Source organism: Salvelinus sp. IW2-2015, unplaced genomic scaffold (assembly GCF_002910315.2).
Source record: "Salvelinus sp. IW2-2015 unplaced genomic scaffold, ASM291031v2 Un_scaffold1964, whole genome shotgun sequence".
NCBI lineage: Eukaryota > Metazoa > Chordata > Actinopteri > Salmoniformes > Salmonidae > Salvelinus > Salvelinus sp. IW2-2015.
The window spans coordinates 12,453-34,985 of NW_019943317.1; the positions used below are offsets into that span (position 1 = coordinate 12,453).

Below are 22,533 nucleotides of genomic sequence, written 5' to 3' on the forward strand. Positions count from 1 at the left end.
TTTGGAGAAATGTCCTCTGGGTCTGATGAAACAAAATAGAACTGTTTGGCCATAATGGCCATCATTATGTTTGGAGGAAAAAGGGGAGGCTTGCAAGCCGAAGAACACCATCCCAACCGTGAAGCATGGGGTGGCAGCCTCATGTTGTGTGTGTGCTTTGCTGCAGGAGGGACTGGTGCACTTCACAAAATAGATGGCATCATGAGGCAGGAAAATTATGTGGATATATTGAAGCAACATCTCAAGACATCAGTCAGTAAGTTAAAGCTTGGTCGCAAATGGGTCTTCAAATGGACAATGACCCCAAGCATACTTCCAAAGTTGTGGCAAAATGGCTTAAGGACAACAAAGTCAAGGTATTGGAGTGGCCATCACAAAGCCCTGACCTCAATCCTATAGAAAATTTGTGGGCGGGACTGAAAAAGCGTGTGCAAGCAAGGAGGCCTACAAACCTGACTCAGTTACACCAGCTCTGTCAGGAGGAATTGGCCAAAATTCACCCAACTTATTGTGGGAAGCTTGTGGAAGGCTACCCGAAAAGTTTGACCCAAGTTAAACAATGTAAAGGCAATGCTACCAAATACTAATTGAGTGTATGTATACTTCTGACCCACTGGGAATGTGATGAAAGAAATGAAAGCTGAAATAAATAATTCTGTCTGCTATCTTTCTGACATTTCACATTCTTAAAATAAAGTAGTGATCCTAACTGATCTAAGACAGGGAAGTTTTGCTAGGATTAAATGTCAGTAATTGTGAAAAACTGAGTTTAAATGTATTTGGCAAAGGTGTATGTAAACTTCCGACTTCAACTGTATATATTGTATTGTATTAGTGTTGTATTCATTAGGGTTCTGGTTGAAAAGTAATACACTATGTAAGGATTAGCAGGGTGCCGTTTAGGACTCATATGAAGATTGAGCTACATTCATATTACTACGAAATGTATTCACAAAATCCCAACCGTATAAAAGTGAATGTACCAATAAAATGTATCTGGAGTTAAATAATATTGTATTGGACATTTCAATCATTATTTTTATTAGATAGGTTACTTAAAGCATTTGTGAATAATAACCATACGTAACATCGACATGAACGAACCCATGTATCTCATACCATTTGGGACGCACAAAGAATTAAATCTCTGTATCAATCTATTTAACCTCTAAAGGTTGGGGGGGGTTCTACTAATCTAACCTATGGAATTGTTTTAAGATGGTCATACCATGGCTCATTTAGCTATTTGATTTTGAATTTAAGGACCCCTGTAGGTATGTAAAAACATATTTTAAGATGATTTAATAAAACAATGAATTTGGCCTTTACTACGATGGCCCATAGAAACACATTGAATAACACATTCATACATGGCAAAACAGACAGTCAAAAAATACATCGTAAGGAATAAGGTTTTGAAGTGTCTGTCCTATATCTAGGAGATATAAGAAAGCTTAGGAAATATTTTAGTTTTTTTTTTACACATACAGTGCCTTCAGAAAGTATTCATACCCCTTGATTTATTACACCTTTTGTTGTGTTACAGCATGAATTTAACAGGGATTAAATAAAAAAAATTCACCCATCTTCAAAACATTTTTTTTTTTTTACATTTGCAAATTTATTGAAATTGAAATACAGAAATATCTCATTTACATAAGTATTCACACCCCTGAGTCAATACTTTGTAGAAACACCTTTGGCAGTGATTACAGCTGTGAGTCTTTCTGGGTACATTTCTAAGAGCTTTCCACACATGGATTGTGCCACATTTGCCCATTACTTGTTGAAAAAAATTCTTACATCTCTTTCAAATTGGTTGTTGATCAAAACTTGAGAACCATTTTCAAGTAGATTTAAGTCAAAATTGTAACTCGGCTACTCAGGACCATTCACTGTCTTCTTGGTAAGCAACTCTAGTGTAGATTTGGCCTTGCGTTTTAGGTTATTATCCTGCTGAAAAGTGAATTAATTTCCCAGTGTCTGGTGGAAAGCAGGCTGAACCAGGTTTTCCTCTAGGATTTTGCCTGTGCTTAGCTCCATTCCAATTCTTGTTTATCCTGAAAAACTCCCCAGTCCTTAACGATTACAAGCATACCATTAACATGATGCAGCCACTACCATTCTTAAAAATATGGAGAGTGGTACTGAGTAATGTGTTGTATTGGATTTGCCCCAAACATAACACTTTGTTTTCAGGACAAAAAGTTAATTGCTTTGCCACATTTTTGCAGTATTACTTTAGTGCCTTGTTGCAAAACATTTTTTTTTTTACCCATCTATCTATAGGTGCCCTTCTTTGCGAAGCATTGGAAAATATCCCTGGGCTTTGTGGTTGAATCTGTGTTTGAAATTCACTACTCAACTGAGGGACCTACCTGAGGGACCATTGTGTGTGTGGGGTACAAAGATGAGGTAGTCATTCGAAAATCATGTTAAACACTATTACTTCACACAGACTGAGTCCATGCAACTTTTTATGTGACTTGTTAAGCAAATGTTTACACCTGAACGTATTTAGGCTTGCCATAACAAAGGGGTTGAATACTTATTGACTCAAGACATTTCAGCTTTTAAAGTTTTATTAATTTGTAAACATTTCTATAAACATAATTCCACTTTGACATTATGAGGTATTGTGTATAAGTGGCAAGTGACAAAAAAAGTCTAAATTTAATCAATTTTAAATCCCACCTTGTAACACAACAAAATGTGGAAAAAGTTAAGGGGTGTAAATACTTTCTGAATACACTCTAACCCTTTTATTTTGTTGGCGCAAAACTACCTCCATACTTCCATGATTTTTTTATACCTTCAGACGAGTCCCGCCGACATGGGAGGATACGGTGGTTTGAGAGGAAGCCCAGATATCTCTAGCTTAAACGGACTGATTTTGATGGGACTTTTGTATTATTTGTTTATTATGTTACATAGATCGAAGCACGGGTGCATCAAYAGACTCTTAAGGATTAAGGTGTCTCCAGAGCCTTTCACGCATTACCCCAGTAGTGTTTGACTCACTGTGGTGTTCAGTAGCGACCCGTCATTCAGGGCAGGTGCCCCACCTGTTTTGAGCCCCACCTGTTTAGATAAAAAAAAATGTTTTGCCTGTTTTGCATGTTATTTTGGCATTAATACGTGTCACATATCAGTTTGCAAACAGTGTAAAAATAATTATTTTATTTAATAAAGCCAAATACAAACATGGTATTTTTTGCTTTATTGAGTAAGGCAGCACCTAAATGCAGGTGTTTCAGCCTAGCCAAGCGCTTCTGTGGTGGTGGGGCTGCCAGCAGAAAATACAGAGCGCAGGGGCTGGTAATGTTCTCTAGTTGCGCCGTAATTGGCTCAGTGTTCTGTCACTCATGGGGACACGACATCACCGTAAAATCGACAGGGAGAGCTCGAAATTCAAGCCCCTTGGGTGCTGCCATAGATTTACTTTAGAAGTGCCCATCCAAGAAGGCTCAACGTCATTGGCCACAGATAAAATGACGTCAAATCACGTTATATCTGATTGGACTGATCATGTCAACATCATACTATAAAAATCTTAGCTAGCAAGCTAGCAGACATCATCATGAATCAAGTCGACAATCTACTGGAAAAAATCTTTCAATCATTGTCATATCAAGAGAAATTATGAAGAGAAATGATCAATAAAATGTATCAGTGCTCATCAGCCATTGGACATAAATATTACACAACAAGTTGGAAATCGCAAATTCAACAATGAGTGGTTTTGAAGGAATCCGTGGCTAACTGCAAGCATTGCAAAGCAATCACTAGCCTGCTTTTCAGTGGAGAGGGTGTGTGGTCCAAGTCTGGGTTTAAGGGTCTCTTTTCCAAACTTAAAAGGATAAACATTCACATGCAACACCATGGGCCAGAAAAAGGTTGAATACATTGGTCATGCTGTCAATCCAGCATGACTTCTGGTGCATTCAAAACAACTGGGAATTCGGAACTGGGAAATCTCAGACTTCAGCGAGTTCAAGACATTTGGGAACTCTGAAAGAAAATAGATCCCACTGAGAAAATACGTTTTGATCGGGCATCCAACACGGAATTCCAAGTCAGGAACTAGTGCCTCTTTCTAGAGCTCCGACCTGAAGATCACTGACGTCATGATTCAACCTTGTTTTTTTTTTTTACAGAGTTCACAGTTGTCTTGAAAGCACCATAGATCCAGAGAATGGCAGACTTTGATGACAAAGTTTGATGACAAAATGTGCCCACAAGAAGGACCACCCCGCCACCTTACTGTTCAAGTGAACAGAGCACTATAAGGTGAGTCCAACAATGTATTGTATGCTGCTGCATAAATGATGTAATATGCCAGGGAGATATGTATACTGTAGCTAAGTAATACTAAGTGTATGGTGTGTAGTAAGCTGTTAGTAGCCCATGTGCCTCACACTAATAATTTGGTCCCTTTCCCCCTCATACCTTAGCCTACCGTTCTGACTTGGTGGTGCAGATGTAGCCTATAGCCTGTTTTAGAGAAATGTCATCATTGAATATTGTATGATCTTTAATTGTCTGCTTATATGCCCCCTTCGTTTATCCTACAGTTCTGATTTGGTGTACAGGGAGAATACTGTAAGAATGGCCCATGTTCTGAATTCTGCTCCTGTATATTTAAAAAGTGCTGAAAAATTGTTGTATTGAATACATCCGTCTTAGCTCGCTCATTAATGTCTTAATCGAAATTACAGATTGCCTCTTATCCGCTCATCTGTCCCTTATGCCATAGTTTGTACAAATCAATTGTTAGTAGAAACCACATTTGTTTAAGCAAGTCAGCCATATCATCTATGTTTTTTTTAAAGGCAGTAAATGAGGCTGAATGAACTGTTTCGCTGCCAGACAAGGCCCCACTGATAATCCAGGTGTAGCAGTGGTAAGGATTCACTCCATGGTGCTGAAAAGAACACTCTGCTGTTGGGATATCTTTATGTAGGCCTTAACAGTTTGTGGGCACCGTTTGTCAATGTTACAGTACAATTAATATATTGTTTAGTGTTGTGTAGTGGCTTTGCTGGCATGCATGCCATAAATTTTTTTTTGAGTTTACCCCACCAAGATTTACATCCTAAAATCTGGAAGTGTTTAAGACAGTAACAGCTCCAACACATGTGATCTGCACACACACACACACACACACACACACACACACACACACACACACACACACACACACACACACACACACCACCACACACACACACACACACACACACACACACACACACACACACACACACACACACACACACACACACCACTCCACCACATGTTGTGCAGCTGTGCAGCACAAATGATGGGCATGCCCATAGTGTACAGCCCAGGCCCAGACGTACGTACACCATTCTTAATGTCAGCATTTGTCTGTTGCACGTCATGGTACACTGCTATGTTCTCTGGGCCAGAAGGGGCCAGATGTCGTCCTAGCATTGGAATTCAAAGTAAAACAGGTGGCAGGCTGGAGATTCAGTGGGAGGCACCAAACCATCTAGTCTCTCATGTTAAGGCTATATCACCTCGACAACATGTGGAAAAGCAGATTCTGTCATTTCAGTGTGATTTAGGGGGACATAATCCAATGGTAGGTAGGACGGGATGTGGTAGAGGAGAGGAGAGGAGAGGAGTGGAGGGGTGGGGAGAGGAGGAGAGGAGAGGAGAGGAAAGGAAGGTCCCCTGAGGGGAGAGGATAGGATAAGATAGGAGGGGAGGGGAGGGGGCAGGGAGGTATTTCAGTACACTCTGCAAGGGGAAGACAATGTATTGAGTGGAGATGTTCAGGGTTATTGCCTGCTGTTTTCATTTTTTTGCACAATGTACAGTATGCATTAATATGTATGTATGTGCTGTTTATGTACAGTACATATATGTAAACATGTACAATATACACTGAATGAACAAACAATTAGGAACACCTTCCTAATATTGAGTTGTAACAGTTCAAAACCAGGAAGTCCCCAAAACCAGGAACTCCCCAAAACGTGTAAAGATACATGAGCTACATGAGTGACATCATTTATATTCTCACATGTTCTCCAAATCATATTGATGTGCCATTTGTAAATGAGAAACAGGCACCACGTCATTGAGACAGCAGGCTGGTTGGGGTGGTGAGTTGTGGGCTAACATCATGCTGCATCATGGGAGAGAGAAGGATAGTAAATAATTAATCTGTTGAAAAGGGCTGGTCAATTTGATGAATATGACTTGTGACCATTAATAATGATGTTGATTTTGTCTCTTGGGAATAGCTGTGATATACTCTGTGATGGGTAATGACAGAATAGCTGTGATATACTCTGTGATGGGTCATGACAGAATAGCTGTGATTTACCCTGCTTGATACGGCTTCAATACTGCAATCACAAAAGCTGTGTAAAAGTCTCACACTGGGGTGGGGTCATCATAAATCATTGTTTAGCACAGCTGCCATTTATTTCAATTAGCCAATTATTTATTTGTTCACAAAATAAGGTGTGATCTCATAATTTAACCTGGAGGATTAAAATTATTCTTTTGATAAATCATTTGGCAATGTTTACATGAATTAATCCAGTGTTGTGTTTATACACACACACACACACACACACACACACAGTCATTATTAATTACGGTTGTATTGTTAGCCTAATACGTCATATAGTGGGAGTAGGTGTGCAGCCTAGTTACCTGATGTGTGCGTGCATATAGGCCTAGTGGGCATAAAGACGTGTCAGCAGCGGCGCGATTCCTTTTCTTCAGGAGTAGGATGGAGGTGTTTTCATTTTCCAGATTGTAGAATCATAAAACAAGTGAAACCCCTTCCTTAGTAGATGATGTAATAACAATCCTCTCAAAACAGCAATAGGCCTACACTTGATGTGCCTTCTTGACGGTAGTAGCCTATAAGTATTATCAGACAGCTATAGATTATTTCGCCCGCATGTTGGTTTCTTGGTTGAGTGCCTCGGATATTGATCTGTGCAAGGATTGTATCGAAAATACATGCCTATTGATGGAGGGGTCTATCTGATTTAAGATATTGTGTTCTCCATAATTTGATTGACATTCAATAACTGTAGTTTGACAATATAAACGTGTGTTGGTTTGTCCTGTATGGTAGGCTATGGAGCAATGGAGTCAGAAAAAAAAAACACAATCTAAAACATAACGCTATAACCTAAAATATAACAGCATTTTTGTGGAATAAAGAGTGATGACTTTAGGATAAATTAGATGATGTGGCCCATAGGGCGGCGCACAATTGGCCCAGCGTCGCCCGGGTTAGGGTTTGCCCGGTGTAGGCCATCATTGTAAGTAAGAATTTGTTATTAACATACTTGCCTAGTTATGAAGGTTAAATAAAAAATAAAATAAATAAATAGATCATATAGCCAATATTGCATCATGTACACAGTATAGCCTAAACTAAATATTTACCCTAACAAAAATAATAGGCATCATTTTCTTTTAGAGCAAATGTATAAACATATCTAATCCCACTTTTCCGTTATGAAAAACTCTCTGCCCAGACAAATAAGCCAATGTCCAAAAGTAATCCTGCGAGACGAAAACAAGACCCCAAAACATTCATTCATGTTCTTTGGGATGCTACCTTTTAAGATTGATTGTTCTTTCACAACGTGCTGCAGAAATGGCATATTTTTACGGATAACTCTACACGCGGCTAACTTCCTTATTCGGATTTTATCTGACTGAGACCATCATTCGTTCGAAGGTGTAGGCTAAATATAATTTGTAAAAAAAATAATGTTACATTTTCTAATGGCATCTTGAAATGAATATCGGTGAAAGATTATTAGGCTACTGCCTAAATTACTGCAAAAAATAAAAATAAACATTACTCTATTGCACATTGAGTGGCGAAATGCATTTGTGGCAGATGACAGTAGCCTAGGCTGCAATTTAGTTTCATTATTTTAAAAGTTGAACAAAATACATTTTACAGTCTTAAAGGTATGAAACGTGAATGAAATGTGATTCGAATAAAATGTTACTAAAATTAAGTTTATGTGGCATAGACTTAAAACAAAATAGCCTTACACACAAATTAAATGCAATTCCACAAATTAAATTCCGTTGATTTTTTTTAACAGACCAATTATGCTCATGTCTCACATACTCAAGTGTTAATCATTAAGTCATTTTTAGGTCGAATTATTTATTCCATAAACAACCTACCAGGTTCATAAACCTGATTTAGCTTGTGGAATGAATAATGTAATTTATGAAGAAATATGAGATAGCCCAATTTACCCGAAAAATGATCTAAATATGTCATTCTAAGGCATAGCCTAACGTGGAAAAGTGATTTGCAATGTGCGGTATAGGCCCAACAGACACAGAAATAGGCGACCACTTTTCCGATGAAAAACATAATTAAAAAAATAACGAATAGGCTGCAGACTTTTGTATGTTGGAAGCATAAAATTAAAAAAAATTGCATTTCAAAAAACAACATATACACACTGACTTGTAATGTCAATGTAACATCAAAATGGCGTCATCAAATAAAGCCTACATCTTAACTGTAAAAAAACAAAAAGAATGCACCTTGAGCTTCTTACCAATTATATTATAATTACTTTATTTTTGTCACGCTTGGAGCTATCGCAAATAAATACATTGAGCCCGCGGATCCCGTCCTGCATGAAATACACCCAATATAATGTAATTTAGGCCTCGATTCTCCTTTATAAATGTATTGTTATTGTCCGTCTGTCCTGCATTTTCTACTGGTATCCTAATGCCGATGCCGTGGTGAGTCTCTGTCCATACAAGGCATAGGGAGAGTAATATGAACCTGTTGCAGCGGGCATCTGAATCGATGCGCCGGGTGGCAGGGGGCTCTTTGAATAGGGGTGATAGCGGGTGCTCAGTCCCATAGGGTGATGCGGGCTCCTGAGTGTGAGCGTTCCAGGGCTTCCCGGCCCCCCGTTCGGGGGCATGTGCATATGGCAAGCCATGGCGGCCGCGGCAGCGTTGGCTAGCGAAGATGAACCCGGGTACCCTGATATCAACTTCTCCGTCCCCGCAAAAGCAGTGTGAGTCCTTAGGTGATTGAGAAGCTCTTCTGAGGAAGAAAAACGCTTGTCGCAAGGTCCGTTCGCCGACACCCAATTACAGACGTGTGGCAGAGGGTCATTTGGGAGCATGAAGCCATAGGGGTATAACGGGTGTCCAGCAAAAGATGGCGGCGAGGAATGCACGCTATGCAAAGGGTGAGTTGGGTACATGAGGGGGTATCCTGACTTCAAAGCCGAGGATTCATGGCACTGCGAGGCACTGGATAAGTGGCTCGGGCAGTGGTAACTCAGGCAGTACGGGTCTCTGCACAGGCTAGCAGACATTAGAGACGGAGGAGAAGACCTGGACAAGGGGCTCCCAGACTTACTGCACTGAAGTTGGCTGGCAGCGGCAAACTGAGCGCTTAGTAGTTGACTGCTAGATTTCGTCGGGTCTAAAGTCATTCCATGAGGGAGAAAGTGTTGGGGATAGCCTGCATACGCACCTGCTAAACTTCCAGGGTAGGTCATGCCGGAATGCGGTAGGGGAAAAACACTGTGACCAGGTTTGTAGGGGGAGACGGGCGCTACGAGTCCTCCTGAACCCAGAACAGATGATGACGAGGAGACAGATGTGAGTGAGTCTGATGTGATAACCTTTGAACCAGAAGAGTTCTCCTGGCGTTGGTTAACCTCACCATTAACCCCACATATCCGGCTGTGATTGCTGCTGCTCTCCGTTGTACTGTTTTTATTGCTATCAAATTCCTTCTTCTTTTCCTCGGTGTCTCCCTGCTTACCATCGGACGGCAGCGGAGACACAGAGTGGCAGGAACTGGGGCTGCCTGTCCTGGGGGTGAACGGCTGGCAGGTGGCGCTAGGCACTCGGAAACTACCTTTATCTCCAGTCAGACTGCCGCTGCCGAATGAGGAGTCCTTGTTCTTCTCCGATGATTTGGCGTAGGGTTTGAAGCTAGATTTGTCTTCATTTCCAATGTCACTCATTTTTAGTGGTCCGGGTTTGGTCTCTTTGTCACTAGATCCATTTGAGGTTACGGATGAGATTTTGGAAGAGGACGAAGGGTCTGGTTTACCGATTTGAGAGCAGGTCTGTGCTAAGAGAGCCAACGGACTTTTCTTGGCATCCAGCTGCGAAATAAGAGAAAATAATACTTATTATTCACGTTTTCAATGTATTGTTTTTTTTATGGGGTGTTTAACCAATATGTTCCTGTTATATATGGAGTACTTTATGGGCCGTTGGAGAACACCACTAAATTACGCACAAGTTTATCGCATTGCGCATAGCACTTTAGCCATATATAAACACCTTATACATTAATCTACAGTTCATTTTACAATTACAATATGATAATAAACTGATATAGTTACAAGAAAAATGGCCTAATACTACCGATATAAAAAAATATGAAGATTAATATGTAACTGTCAAAATCACACTCCTTATTTTATCACGTCCCCCGTAGCCCGTAGCCTATGTGGTGCTTACCTCGATGGGACTGATAGGGGTTGATGGCAAAGGGTGAAGGTACTCCGGGTGCAAAATATGACCTCCCCGTGCGGTAAGCATTTTCAAAATCTTTATGGGTATACGATTAGCCTGCCTTAAAGGGTCTGAGGGAGAGACGAGATGAAGAAATGGCTTGTTGATTATCGTTGCGCCCTTCTCCCCTGAAGAACTGCTCTCCCACACCGGATTCACGATACTATTTCTCAGAACAGACAATGCAGGCGATGTGATCATGACCTAATTCTCATTGAAATGGGAGAAAAATACATTTGATGTTCATGAAGGGAAAAAAAACGCATCAAAGTAACATGTTGTTCTATAGCACCGTAGTTCGAAATTAAAAACAATAAATAGTTAAACTTCGTCTAATCCTTATTAGAGGAGGAGAAGATCAGAACATATCCCGTTCATATCGCAGCAGGAGTGTGCGGCTGCATCCGTCCTCAGTGTCGCTGTGTGTGAGTGTGTCAGTGGCAGGAGCACGTCTGTGCGTTTGCTCTCTACGTTGGATGCAGTAGAAAAACTCTTCTCCCTTCAGCAGCATCTGAATTTGCCTCGAGATTAAAGCCTTTGCCGCCTTCCAATCAAATGAGCCCCTGAGGTGATTGGAGGGTCAAGGGAATGTGACGTCGCCTCCCCAAAAGGGCTTATTATTTATCCTGGGGATATCCTGGGAATTACTTAAACCATGTCCATTGACATAAATAGTCTATTCGTTTTATGGGAAGTGTTGTTGTTTTAAACATGTTGCATGTAGAATAAATGTAATATCAACAGTACGTACATACTCCAACCAGAAGCCATGGATTACAGGCAACATCCGGACTCCAACCCAGATGCTTATAAGAAATCCCACTATGCCCTCCAACGAACCATCTAACAGGCAAAGCATCAATACAGGACTAAGATTGAGTCCTATTATACCGGCTCCAACGCTAGTTGGATGTGGCAGGGCTTGCAAACTATTATGGACTACAAAAGGAAGCACAGCTGTGAGCTGCCCAGTGATACAAGCCCACCAGACGAGCTAAATTACTTTTATGCTCACCTCGAGGCAAGCAACACTGAAGCATGCATGAGAGCACCAACTGTTCTGGACGACTGTGCGATCACACTCTCCGTAGCCGATGTGAGTAAGACCTTTAAACAGGTCAACATTCACAAGGCCCCAGGGCCTGACGGATTACCAGGATGTGTACTCCGAGCATGCGCTGACCAACTTGCAAGTGTCTGACAGTTCCAACCGGTCCCTGACCGAGTCTGTAATACCAACATGTTTCAAGCAGACTACCACTTGTGTGGCCTACCGCTGAGCCATTCTTGCTCCTAAATGTTTCCACTTCACAGTAACAGCAGTTACAGTTGACCTGGGCAGCTCTAGCAGGGCAGAAATTTGACAAACTAACTTGTTGGAAAGGTGGCATCCTATGACTGTTTCACCTTGAAAGTCACTGAGCTCTTCAATAAGGCCATTCTACTGCCAATGTTTGTCTATGGAGATTGCATGGCAGTGTGCTCGATTTTATACACCTGTCAGCAACGGGTGTGGCTGAAATAGCCGACTTCACTAAATGGACGAGGGTGTCCACATACTTTTGTATACATTGTGTACAGGCGTAGAGCTTTTCGGGTTGGTTAGTTGGTCTCCATTAAAACACTCGCTGACGTCAGTGTGCTGTGGCACTACCGTGGAATGTGCATGTCTCAGGTGTTCACCCTCCCAAGCCCTCGGTCAATCATACTCTTTGTCATCTGTCAATTTGTCCCTATACTGCCAGTTATGTGTCAGTTGTCTAGATTCAGGTCATCTGCAGCAGTAGCAGTCAAAGTGAAAGAGGAGAGGAGATAGTGTGCCAGCCTGATCCCCGTTCTGATGCCCGAGGTGTCCGTTCCAAATAGAACCCTATTCCCTATCTAATGCACTACTTTTGACCGAAACCGTATGGGCTCTGGTCAAAAGTAGTGCACTATATAGGGATTAGTGTACCGTTTGGGACGTAAGCCAATGCCTCAGTCTAAAGTAGACAACTCTCACGTCATCATATTTCATCAACACTGAAGACTGACATATTCGATTAGGCAGCGCAGCTCCAAGGGACAGTAATTCAGGGTTGATAGAAAATATCAAATATTGTTTTCGTGTTTCGAGTTGAAAAGTGCACAATGTTTGTTTATATTGACTGTGGTTCAAATGACATTTATTCACGTGCTTGTACTCTCATAATATTGTAAAATGTCTCCTACTATTCTTTGTCTTTTCATTAGGCCTATGTGTCAGAATTTAAATATGACAACGAGAAAAATAAGGACTGATGCAAAAAGTCCCAAAAATATTAAACTCCTTATTTTCATTTATCTGAAGGGAAACCCTGAATTCAATAGGTTGACATTTGATTTAGTTTAGATTGAGGTGCTCAATTTGCCCAATCTAAATGATGATAAACATAAATTGGCACATCTAAACAAGATATTATGAATGCAATCTGCCCTATAGGATCATTTCCCCTGACAACAAGTAAAAATACTTGGGGTATCTGTACTTTATTTGAATATTTATATTTTTGCTAACTTTTATTTTTACTTCACTACATTACTTACATTTTCCCTAACACCCAGAAGTACTCGTTACATTTTGACAGGAAAATGGTCCAATTCACACACATCAAGAGAACATCCCTTGTCATCCCTACTGCCTCTGATCTGTCGGACTCAATAAACACAAATGCTTTGTTTGTAAATTATGTCTGAGTGTTGGAATGTGCCCCTGGCTATCGTCATAACCAAACAGAAAATTGTGCCGTCTGGTTTGCTTAATATAAGGAATTTGAAATGGTTACGATTTCAACTTTTAATTTGATACTAATGTACATTGATCAATCTTCATTTACTTTTGATTACTGTAAGTACATTTTTCAACCAACTTAATTAGACTTTACTCAGGTCGTATATTACTTGGGTGACTTTCACTTTACTTGCAGTATTTCTATTTTGCGATCTTTACGTTTACTCCAGTTTACAGTTGGGTACTTTTTACACCACTACGTCACTCACATGATAAGGTGCCTCTACATTCGACTCATATACAAGCTAAAAGGCTCCAAATATTTTGTCATTCTTTGATTTTAGTTTGTTCCATACAACGTCTTAATTATCACCTAATTTAAGTGTAATGTTGATCAGACTTATTTTTTATTGTAACTGCTGTTTTCGGGCAACGGCTGTCAGGCTCCAACACAGCGTGTGAGTTTTAGGTCGTAGAAGGCGCGACCATACATTTCCGAACGTCAAGCACAAAAACTCATTTTATTGTCACACGTGATGGATAGCCACTGCACCCGACACCAAGTACTCGACATATATCATTATCTATATCGGAAACATATTTTTTTCCCGTTGCCATATTCTCTTGCAATTCAAATATAACGTTTGAAATCCCTACCCATATTTTCACACAGTGACGGTGTTTATGGATCAATCCCTACATGATGCAAATATAATGATATATAATTATTTCAGGCCGAGACTCTTCGAGGACAGTCACGGTGGTTGGAGACTAATGCAGGGTGGGTAACTGATTCTCTCCTACAATATGTTTTCTTTGTTGAACCTTTATTTAATATGGCAAGTCACAATACAGGCATACAGAAGGCTTTTTTGTGCATTTGTTTAATAGTAAATGTTTTATTGTGTTATTGTACTGTATGTGTTATATGTATATTATATATATATATATATTATATATATATATATATATATATATTATATATATATATATATAATGTGTATACAGTTGAAGTCGGAAGTTTACACATTTAGGTTGGAGATCATTAAACTCGTTTTTCAACCAATCCACAACTTTCTTGTTCATACCTATGTTTTGGTCGGTTAGAATCTACTTTATGCATAACACAAGTAATTTTTCCACACATTGTTAACAGAAGTTATATTCACTTTAATTTACTGTATCACAATTCCAGTGGGTCAGAAGTTTACATACACTAAGTTGACTGTGCCTTTAAGAGCTTCCAAAAATTCCAGAAAAAGATGTCATGGCTTTAGAGCTTTTGATAGGCAAATTACATAATTTGAGTCTTGGAGGTGTACCTGTGGATGTATTTCAAGGCCTACCTTTAAACTCAGTGCTCCTTGCTTACATCATGGGAAATCAAAAGAAATCAGCGCAAGACCTCAGAAAAATAATTGTAGACCTACAAGTCTGGTTCATCCTTGGAGCAATTTCCAAACGGCCTGAAGGTTACGGCGTTCATCTTGTACAAACAATAGTACCGCAAGTTTTAAACATCAATGGTCGACCACCGCCGGGTATTGTTAATTCCATAACATGCTTTTTTCCATACGAAATGGCTGCATATGTATGGACATTCCCCAAAATACATCATTATCGAAACGTAACATTATCATACTAAATATGGAAATTTCTATATTCTTCGCTCCTGTTATACATACAGATAATTATGACATCTCCTTGGACCTACAGGTTGGGGTCCAACAGTAGAGCCCGGGAAAGTAAATTCGGAGTGACTAGTTGATGGGGAGGTATTATTGCATTTCCCAACCGACTTATTCTTTCCCTGTTTTCGACCTGTGGGTTCAAACCTGCAACTCTTCCGGTTTCCAGGCAAATTTGTACAAGACTTGGCAAAATTGGTTTCGTCCTTGCGATCAAAACCCGGCGGGAGTCATCATACCGCTCAGGAAGGAGACGCGTTCTGTCTCCTAAAGATGAACGTACTTTGGTGCAAAAAGTGTGAAAAATCCCAGAACAACAGCAAAGGACCTTGTGAAGATGTTGGAGGAAACAGGTACAAAAGTATCTATATCCACAGTAAAACGGTCCTATATCGACATAACCTGAAAGGCCGCTCAGCAAGGAAGAAGCCACTGCTCCAAAACCGCCATAAAAAAGCCTGACTACAGTTTGCAACTGCACATGGGGACAAAGATCGTACTTTTTGGAGAAATGTTCTCTGGTCTGATGAAACAAAAATAGAACTGTTGGCCATAATGACCATCATTATGTTTGGAAGAAAAATGGGGAGGCTTGCAAGCCGAAGAACACCATCCCAACTGTGAAGAACGGGTGTGGCAGCATCATGTTGTGGGAGTGCTTTGCTGCAGTAGGGACTGGTGCACTTCACAAAATAGATGGCATCATGAGGCAGGAAAATGATGTGGATATATTGAAGCAACATCTCAAGACATCAGTCAGGAAGTTAAAGTTTGGTCGCAAATGGGTCTTCCAAATGGACAATGACCCCAAGCATACTTCCAACATTGTGGCAAAATGGCTTAAGGACATCAAAGTCAAGGTATTGGAGTGGCCATCACAAAGCCCTGACCTCAACCCTATAGAAAATGTGTGGGCAGGACTGAAAAAGCATGTGCGAGCAAGGACGCCTACAACCCTGACCCAGTTACACCAGCTTTGTCAGGAGGAATGGGCCAAAATTCACCCAACTTATTGTGGGAAGCTTGTGGAAGGCTACGCGAAAAGTTTGACCCAAGTTAAACAATGTAAAGGCAATGCTACCAAATACTAATTGAGTGTATGTAAACTTCTGACCCACTGGGAATGTGATGAAAGAAATAAAAGCTGAAATAAATACTTCTCTCTACTATTATTCTGACATTTCACATTCTTAAGATAAAGTGGTGATCCTAACTGACCTAAAACAGGGAATGTTTGCTTGGATTAAATGTCAGGAATTGTGAAAAAGTGAGTTTAAATGTATTTGGCTAATGTGTATGTAAACTTCTGACTTCAACCGTATTTGTTTATATATATATATATTTATATAGGACTTAAACACTGTATTTGATAGTGTGTTGATGTTTTATTTTAATGTCCAATGTAGATTATTTCAAGTACATTTCTCAATTCCTATAAAGTAAAACTCATTTATGGCTTAGACTTTATAGTGTTGTTTTGATATGATGTAGCTGGCTTAGGTTCCACTATTTCAACAGCTAAAACTCTCTCGGAATAGGCTATAGTGAATATTTTGCGCCCCAGTTATTTTTCAGATATAGTCTGGGAAACATTACCTAAACAGTGGAAACATTCACTAGGAGCAATTAGCTTAACAGCAGAGACCTTCAGTAGGAGCAATTAGCTTAACAGCAGAGACCTTCAGTAGGAGCAATTAGCTTAACAGCCAGAGACCTTTCAGTAGGAGCAATTAGCTTAACAGCAGAGACCTTCAGTAAGGACGCAATTAGCCAAACAGCAGAGACTTCAGTAGGACCAATTAGCTTAACAGCAGAGCATTCAGTAGTAGCAATTAGCTTAACAGCGGAGACATTCAGTAGTAGCATTAGCCAAACAGCAGAGACCTTCAGTAGGGAGCATTAGCTTAAACAGCAGAGACCTTCAGTAGGAGCAATTAGCTTAACAGCAGAGACCTTCAGTAGAGCAATTAGCTTAACAGCAGAGATCTTCAAGTAGGAGACAAGTTAGCCAAACAGCGGAGACATATCAGCTAGTAGCAATTAGCAAAGAGCAGAGACCTTCAGTAGGAGCAATTAGCCAAACAGCGATACATTCAGTAGGAGCAATTAGCCAAACAGCGGAGACATTCGGTAGGAGCAATTACACCCAAACGAGGAGACAAATTCAGTAGGAGCAATTAGCCAAACAGCGGAGACATTCAGTAGGAGCAATTAGCCAAACAGCGGAGACATTCAGTAGGAGCCATTAGCTAAACAGCAGAGAACTTCAGGAGGAGCAATCTGAGGAGATGAATCCATAAATTATGCATTCTATTATATAGGCTCTTAATATCCATGAGCTGGACTGTCTCCTCCACTCTGTTAGAGACTACATTCATTTTTAATAATTGGTTTTAATTACCAGGGGAACTTATTGCAGATAGTAATTATTATGACATGTTATTATTATGACTACAGTCATGCATTGTACATTACCCTACAGACAATATAAGTGCAAATATAATTTACAGCAGTTGTTTTCCTATTTATGAGCACTGTAGTACTCATTTGTTCTCAACTCAGGAAGTCTCTACTCTCCCAATGAACGTCAAACATGCAACGAATCACACGCATGCAACTTATCCCGTGCTGTAGCTATGTTTACACACCCTTCATGCAATTCCAATGACAACGTTGCTTGTTATTTACAGGAGAATTACCCAGTGAATAATAAGTCCTCTGCTGATACATTGCTGTTTCTGTTCATGTAAATACATTTGACCTCGACTTTCAAATGAACTGTAGTGTTGTCTACTAACATATCTTTGTCTGCCACCTTGAAGTATTTATTGTAGCGGCAATGCCTAATGCCTAATGCTACAATAACAAATACCTGCATTAGAATCATCTTAATACAATGTGTCTGTAATTTCACTGAAGGATGCTATCTAAGAGCTCCTGACTACTGTATCACAGCTAAGCCCTGCTGTGTATGAATATAGATTCAGGGCCCGATTTCCCAAAAGCATCTTAAGGCTAAGCACAGCATTAGAACCTTTGAGCTCAATGGTTAAGGCTGAGTTCATCGTTAGACCCAATGAGCTCAATGGTTTAGGCTAAGTTCATCGTTAGAACCAATGAGCTCAATGGTGAAGGCTAAGTTCATCGTTAGAACCAATGAGCTCAATGGTGACGGCTAAGTTCATCGTTAGAACCAATGAGCTCAATGGTGAAGGCTAAGTTCATCGTTAGAACCAATGAGCTCAATGGTGAAGGCTAAGTTCATCGTTAGAACCAATGAGCTCAATGGTGAAGGCTAAATTCATTGTTAGAACCATTGAGCTCAATGGTGAAGGCTAAGTTCCTCTCAGCAGACAGGCAGACAGGCAGGCAGACAGACTACTGGGTCTGACCGGTGAAAACGGGAGCTGATGGTTAGAAGGTGTTATTGTTTCATACCTCTGTTCCTGTCTTCTCAGTGTGAGGTGGTGCAGGGCAAAGTAGAGCCCACAGAGTCATGAATAATGCCCTAACTCTTTGTCACATGGAAGTGGTCCTAAGCAGTTCAAATACTATCTGAAATCCATTCAAATACTTAATCGGTGCTTAATTGAGCTTGTCTGGCTCAATGGAGCTGATAGAATCGTCCAAAAACTGGAGAGGCACTCAGGGCAGGCTAAAGCCAATTCTCAATATATTTGATCCCGGGATTGACTCTTTATCACATGGAAGTGGTCGTAAGAGTTATCCGTTCCAGGGCCTTTGGACCGAGTTGGGATAGAAATTGCTCCTGTTTAATTGATTGGCTTTGCCCGGAGGGCTGTCACATTAATAATGGTAAAGTGCGTGGCACTACCGTGTCGCACAGAGTGGCGTGTTTATCAGGAAATGAAAATCCCTAGCTAACGAACTGAACTGGGGTGTCTTTGGAGCCATGGGAGCATTGACACTCTATTCCCTATTTCGTGCACTTCTTTTGATCTGGACACATAGGGCTCTGTTTAAAAGTAGTGCACTATGTAGGTAATAGGATGCCATTTTTAGAGTGCTATTTAGAGAATAGGGTGCCATAAGCATGCTATTTAGAGAATAGGGTGCCATAAGCATGCTATTTAGAGAATAGGGTGCCATAAGCATGCCCATTCATAGAGAATAGGGTGCCATCAAGCATCGCACTTATAGAGAATAGGCGTGCCATAGCAGCATGCTATATATGAGAATACGGGTGACATACAGCATGCCATTATAGAGCGAATAAGGGTGCCATAGCATGCTATTTAGAGAATAGGGTGCCATAAAGCAGCCTATATTAGAGAATAGGGCTGCCATAAGCCATGCTATTTAGAGAATAGGGTGCCATTAAGCATGCATAATTAGAGAATAGGGTGCCATAAGCATGCTATTTAGAGAATAGGGTGCCATAAGCATGCTATTTAGAGAATAGGGTGCCATAAGCATGCCATTTTCACAGGTGTAGCTTGATGAAATTTAAAGTGACGATGACACCTTTTTGAGAAAAAAAATGTGGACTGATATTCTGATGATCTGTTTGTTTCATTTCTACAAAGTAAACATTTCAGTTCTTCTTTAACTCAATGTGTCATCATAAACGGGTCCTAATGGATGTTTAAAGCAGTGTTTTTTTTTTATGTTGGCTCTATTTTCGTGATGTCTGCTTTGTTGCGGATCTGTTGTAATGGAATTTACAGTTTGGAGTGGATACTCCTCTCAGTCATTAATGTTGTGGAATACGACTAGTTGATTCAAATCTGTTTAATGTTTGTTTTGTGTTTGTAATTAGGCAGATGCCTTCCCTGATTAGGTTCTGAGTGAGCCTCTTGCTATTTGTGTATAACTGATCTAACTCAACTTTGAAGTGCATATTTGCTCTTGTCTGTTGCCAACGTGTGAATGGACTCTTCCTCAGCTCATGTTTCATTTTGTAGATTGTTGTAACATGTAGCTTGACTAATCTGTGTTATAGTGTATTTTGGCGACCTACGTAGATATCACAGGACATCTGCAGGGCGCTACCTCTGAAAGAGGAAAACACACTTTATCAAAAACATGGCAGACTACTGGATTCATTGTTTGTATTTTTTATACAGGTGCTAGTCCAGAATGTTCCCAGATGATGCTCTGTTTGATCCTCAAGAACAAAAGGGGGGTTTGTCAATATGTTTCAAGGGTCTAAGGCCAAAGCTTTGCGAATGGAAATACAGTCCTGAATGAACCAGAAATAGGCCGAGGATAAACTAGATAAAGCCTGACTACAATAACCATTATGAGAGGGTATATACTGACTACAATACCCATTATGAGAGGGTATATACTGACTACAATAACCCTTATGAGAGGGTATATACTGACTTACCAATACCCATTATGAGGGGTATATACTACTGCATAACCTTTTACTTGGAGGGAGGGTAACTATACTGACTACATACCCATTATATGAGAGGGTATAACTGACTACAATACCCATTATGAGAGGGTATATACTGACTATAATACACATTATGAGAGGGTATATACTGACTACAATAACACATTATGAGAGGTATAATTACTGACTATCTAAACCTTATGAGAGGGTATATACTGACTGCAATAACCATTATGAGAGGGTATATACTGACTACAATACCCATTATGAGAGGGTATATACTGACTATAATACACATTATGAGAGGGTATATACTGACTACAATAACAATAACAGTAGTCAATAAGGGAAGAGTTCTGAATACTTCCCGAATGTACTGTACCCTCTCATAAGAGGGTACAGGGTACAGTACATTCGGAAAGTATTCAGAACTCTTCCCTTTTTCCAATTTTTTTGCGTTAAGGCCTTATTCTAAAATGGATTAAAAACATTTTTCTTTTAATTTGAATAAATCTTTAAAATAAAAAAAACAGAAATACCTTATTTACATAAGTATTCAGACCCTTTGCTATGAGAAATTGAGCTCAGGTGAATCCTGTTTCCAATTGATCATCCTTGAAATGTTTCTACAACTTAATTGGAGTCCACAAGTTGTAAATTCAATTGATTGGACATGATTTTGAAAGGCACACACCTGTCTATATAAGGTCCCACAGTTGACAGTTCATTTCAGAGCAAAAACCAAGCCATGAGGTTGAAGGAATTGTCCGTAGAGCTCCGAGACAGGATTGTGTCTGCAGCATTGAAGGTCCCCAAGAACACAGTGGCCTCCATCATTCTTAAATGGAAGAAGTTTGAAACCACCAAGACTAAGGAAACTAAGCAATCGGGGGAATCAGGAAGGTGACCAAGAACACGAGGGTCACTTTGATAGAGCTCCAGAGTTCCTCTGTGGAGATGGGAGAACCTTTCAGAAGGACAACCATCTCTGCAGCACTCCACCAAACAGGCCTTTATGGTAGAGTGGCCAGACGGAAGCCACTCCTCAGTAAAAGGCACATGACAGCCCACTTGGAGTTTGCCAAAAAGCACCTGAAAGACTCTCACACCATAAGAAACAAGATTCTCTGGTCTGATGAAACCAAGATTGAACTCTTTGGCATGAATGCCAAGTGTCAAGTCTGGAGGAAACCTGGCACCATCCTTACGGTGATGCATGATGGTGGCAGCATCATGCTGTGGAGATGTTTTTCAGTGGCATGGACTGGGAGACTAGTCAGGGTCGTGGGAAAGATGAATGGAGGAACGTACAGAGAGATCCTTGATGAAAACCTGCTCAGGAGCTCAGACTGGGGCGAAGGTTCATCTTCCAACAGAACAACGACCCTAAGCACAAAGCCAAGACAATGCAGAAGTCGCTTCGGAACAAGTCTCTGAATGTCCTTGAGTGGCCCAGCCAGAGCCTGGACTTGAACCCGATCGACCATCTCTGGAGACAACTGAAAATAGCTGTGCAGTGACTTTCCCCATCCAACCTGACAGAGCTTGAGAGGATCTTCAGATAATAATAGGAGGAACTCTGAATAGTTTCATAATGTACTGTATATACTGACTACAATAACCATGTCTTTAAGTGTGGGAATTGTACTCTGAGTTAAGAGATACCTTTCAACGCTAAATGGCAAGGAACTAGACTGCTTTCCCCTGTTCTGCACCCAAAGACTAAAAAAGTAGAAACCATCACAAAAGCTGTCAGGGAAAAGGTTAGGAGAATGTGTCACAAAGTATTACAGATTTTAGGCGCTCATGATGTTTCAGTTACTTTGAGAAGGAATACTCCTTATTTCATTACCTTCAACTGTCTGTGTGCTGAATGGAAGATTTTTCCCCTCTAAGTAGCACTGATATAATTTCTAGAAATTAAACTCGGAGAGAGCTGACATACGTGAAAGTATCATGATGCCTCTCATCACACCAGAAGTGAGACAACTTGAGATCAGGTGTAGTTAGTATGTTATGACTGAAACAGAAAAGTTGAGGTGAAAACCTAGAAGGGTCTTTTTCAGGCTGTCTCATCAATTAGCTAACACTGTGGTCTGAAGAGACTTGAGGTGGAGTACAGCCTGGAGCCTGAA

General features: G+C 40.4%; 1 protein-coding gene across 1 annotated transcript; it reads right to left on the reverse strand.

Annotated features, from left to right (window-relative positions):
• Positions 1-8,752: 8,752 nt before the first annotated feature.
• LOC112072573 (zinc finger protein 503) lies at positions 8,753-11,047 on the reverse strand. Its single transcript, XM_024139964.2, has 2 exons — positions 10,540-11,047; positions 8,753-10,178 (listed from the first exon to the last, which is right to left on the reverse strand). The coding sequence occupies exons 1-2, from the start codon at positions 10,792-10,794 to the stop codon at positions 8,757-8,759; spliced, it is 1,677 nt and encodes a 558-aa protein (XP_023995732.1). The 5' UTR covers positions 10,795-11,047; the 3' UTR covers positions 8,753-8,756.
• Between the last annotated feature and the right edge of the window lie 11,486 nt (positions 11,048-22,533).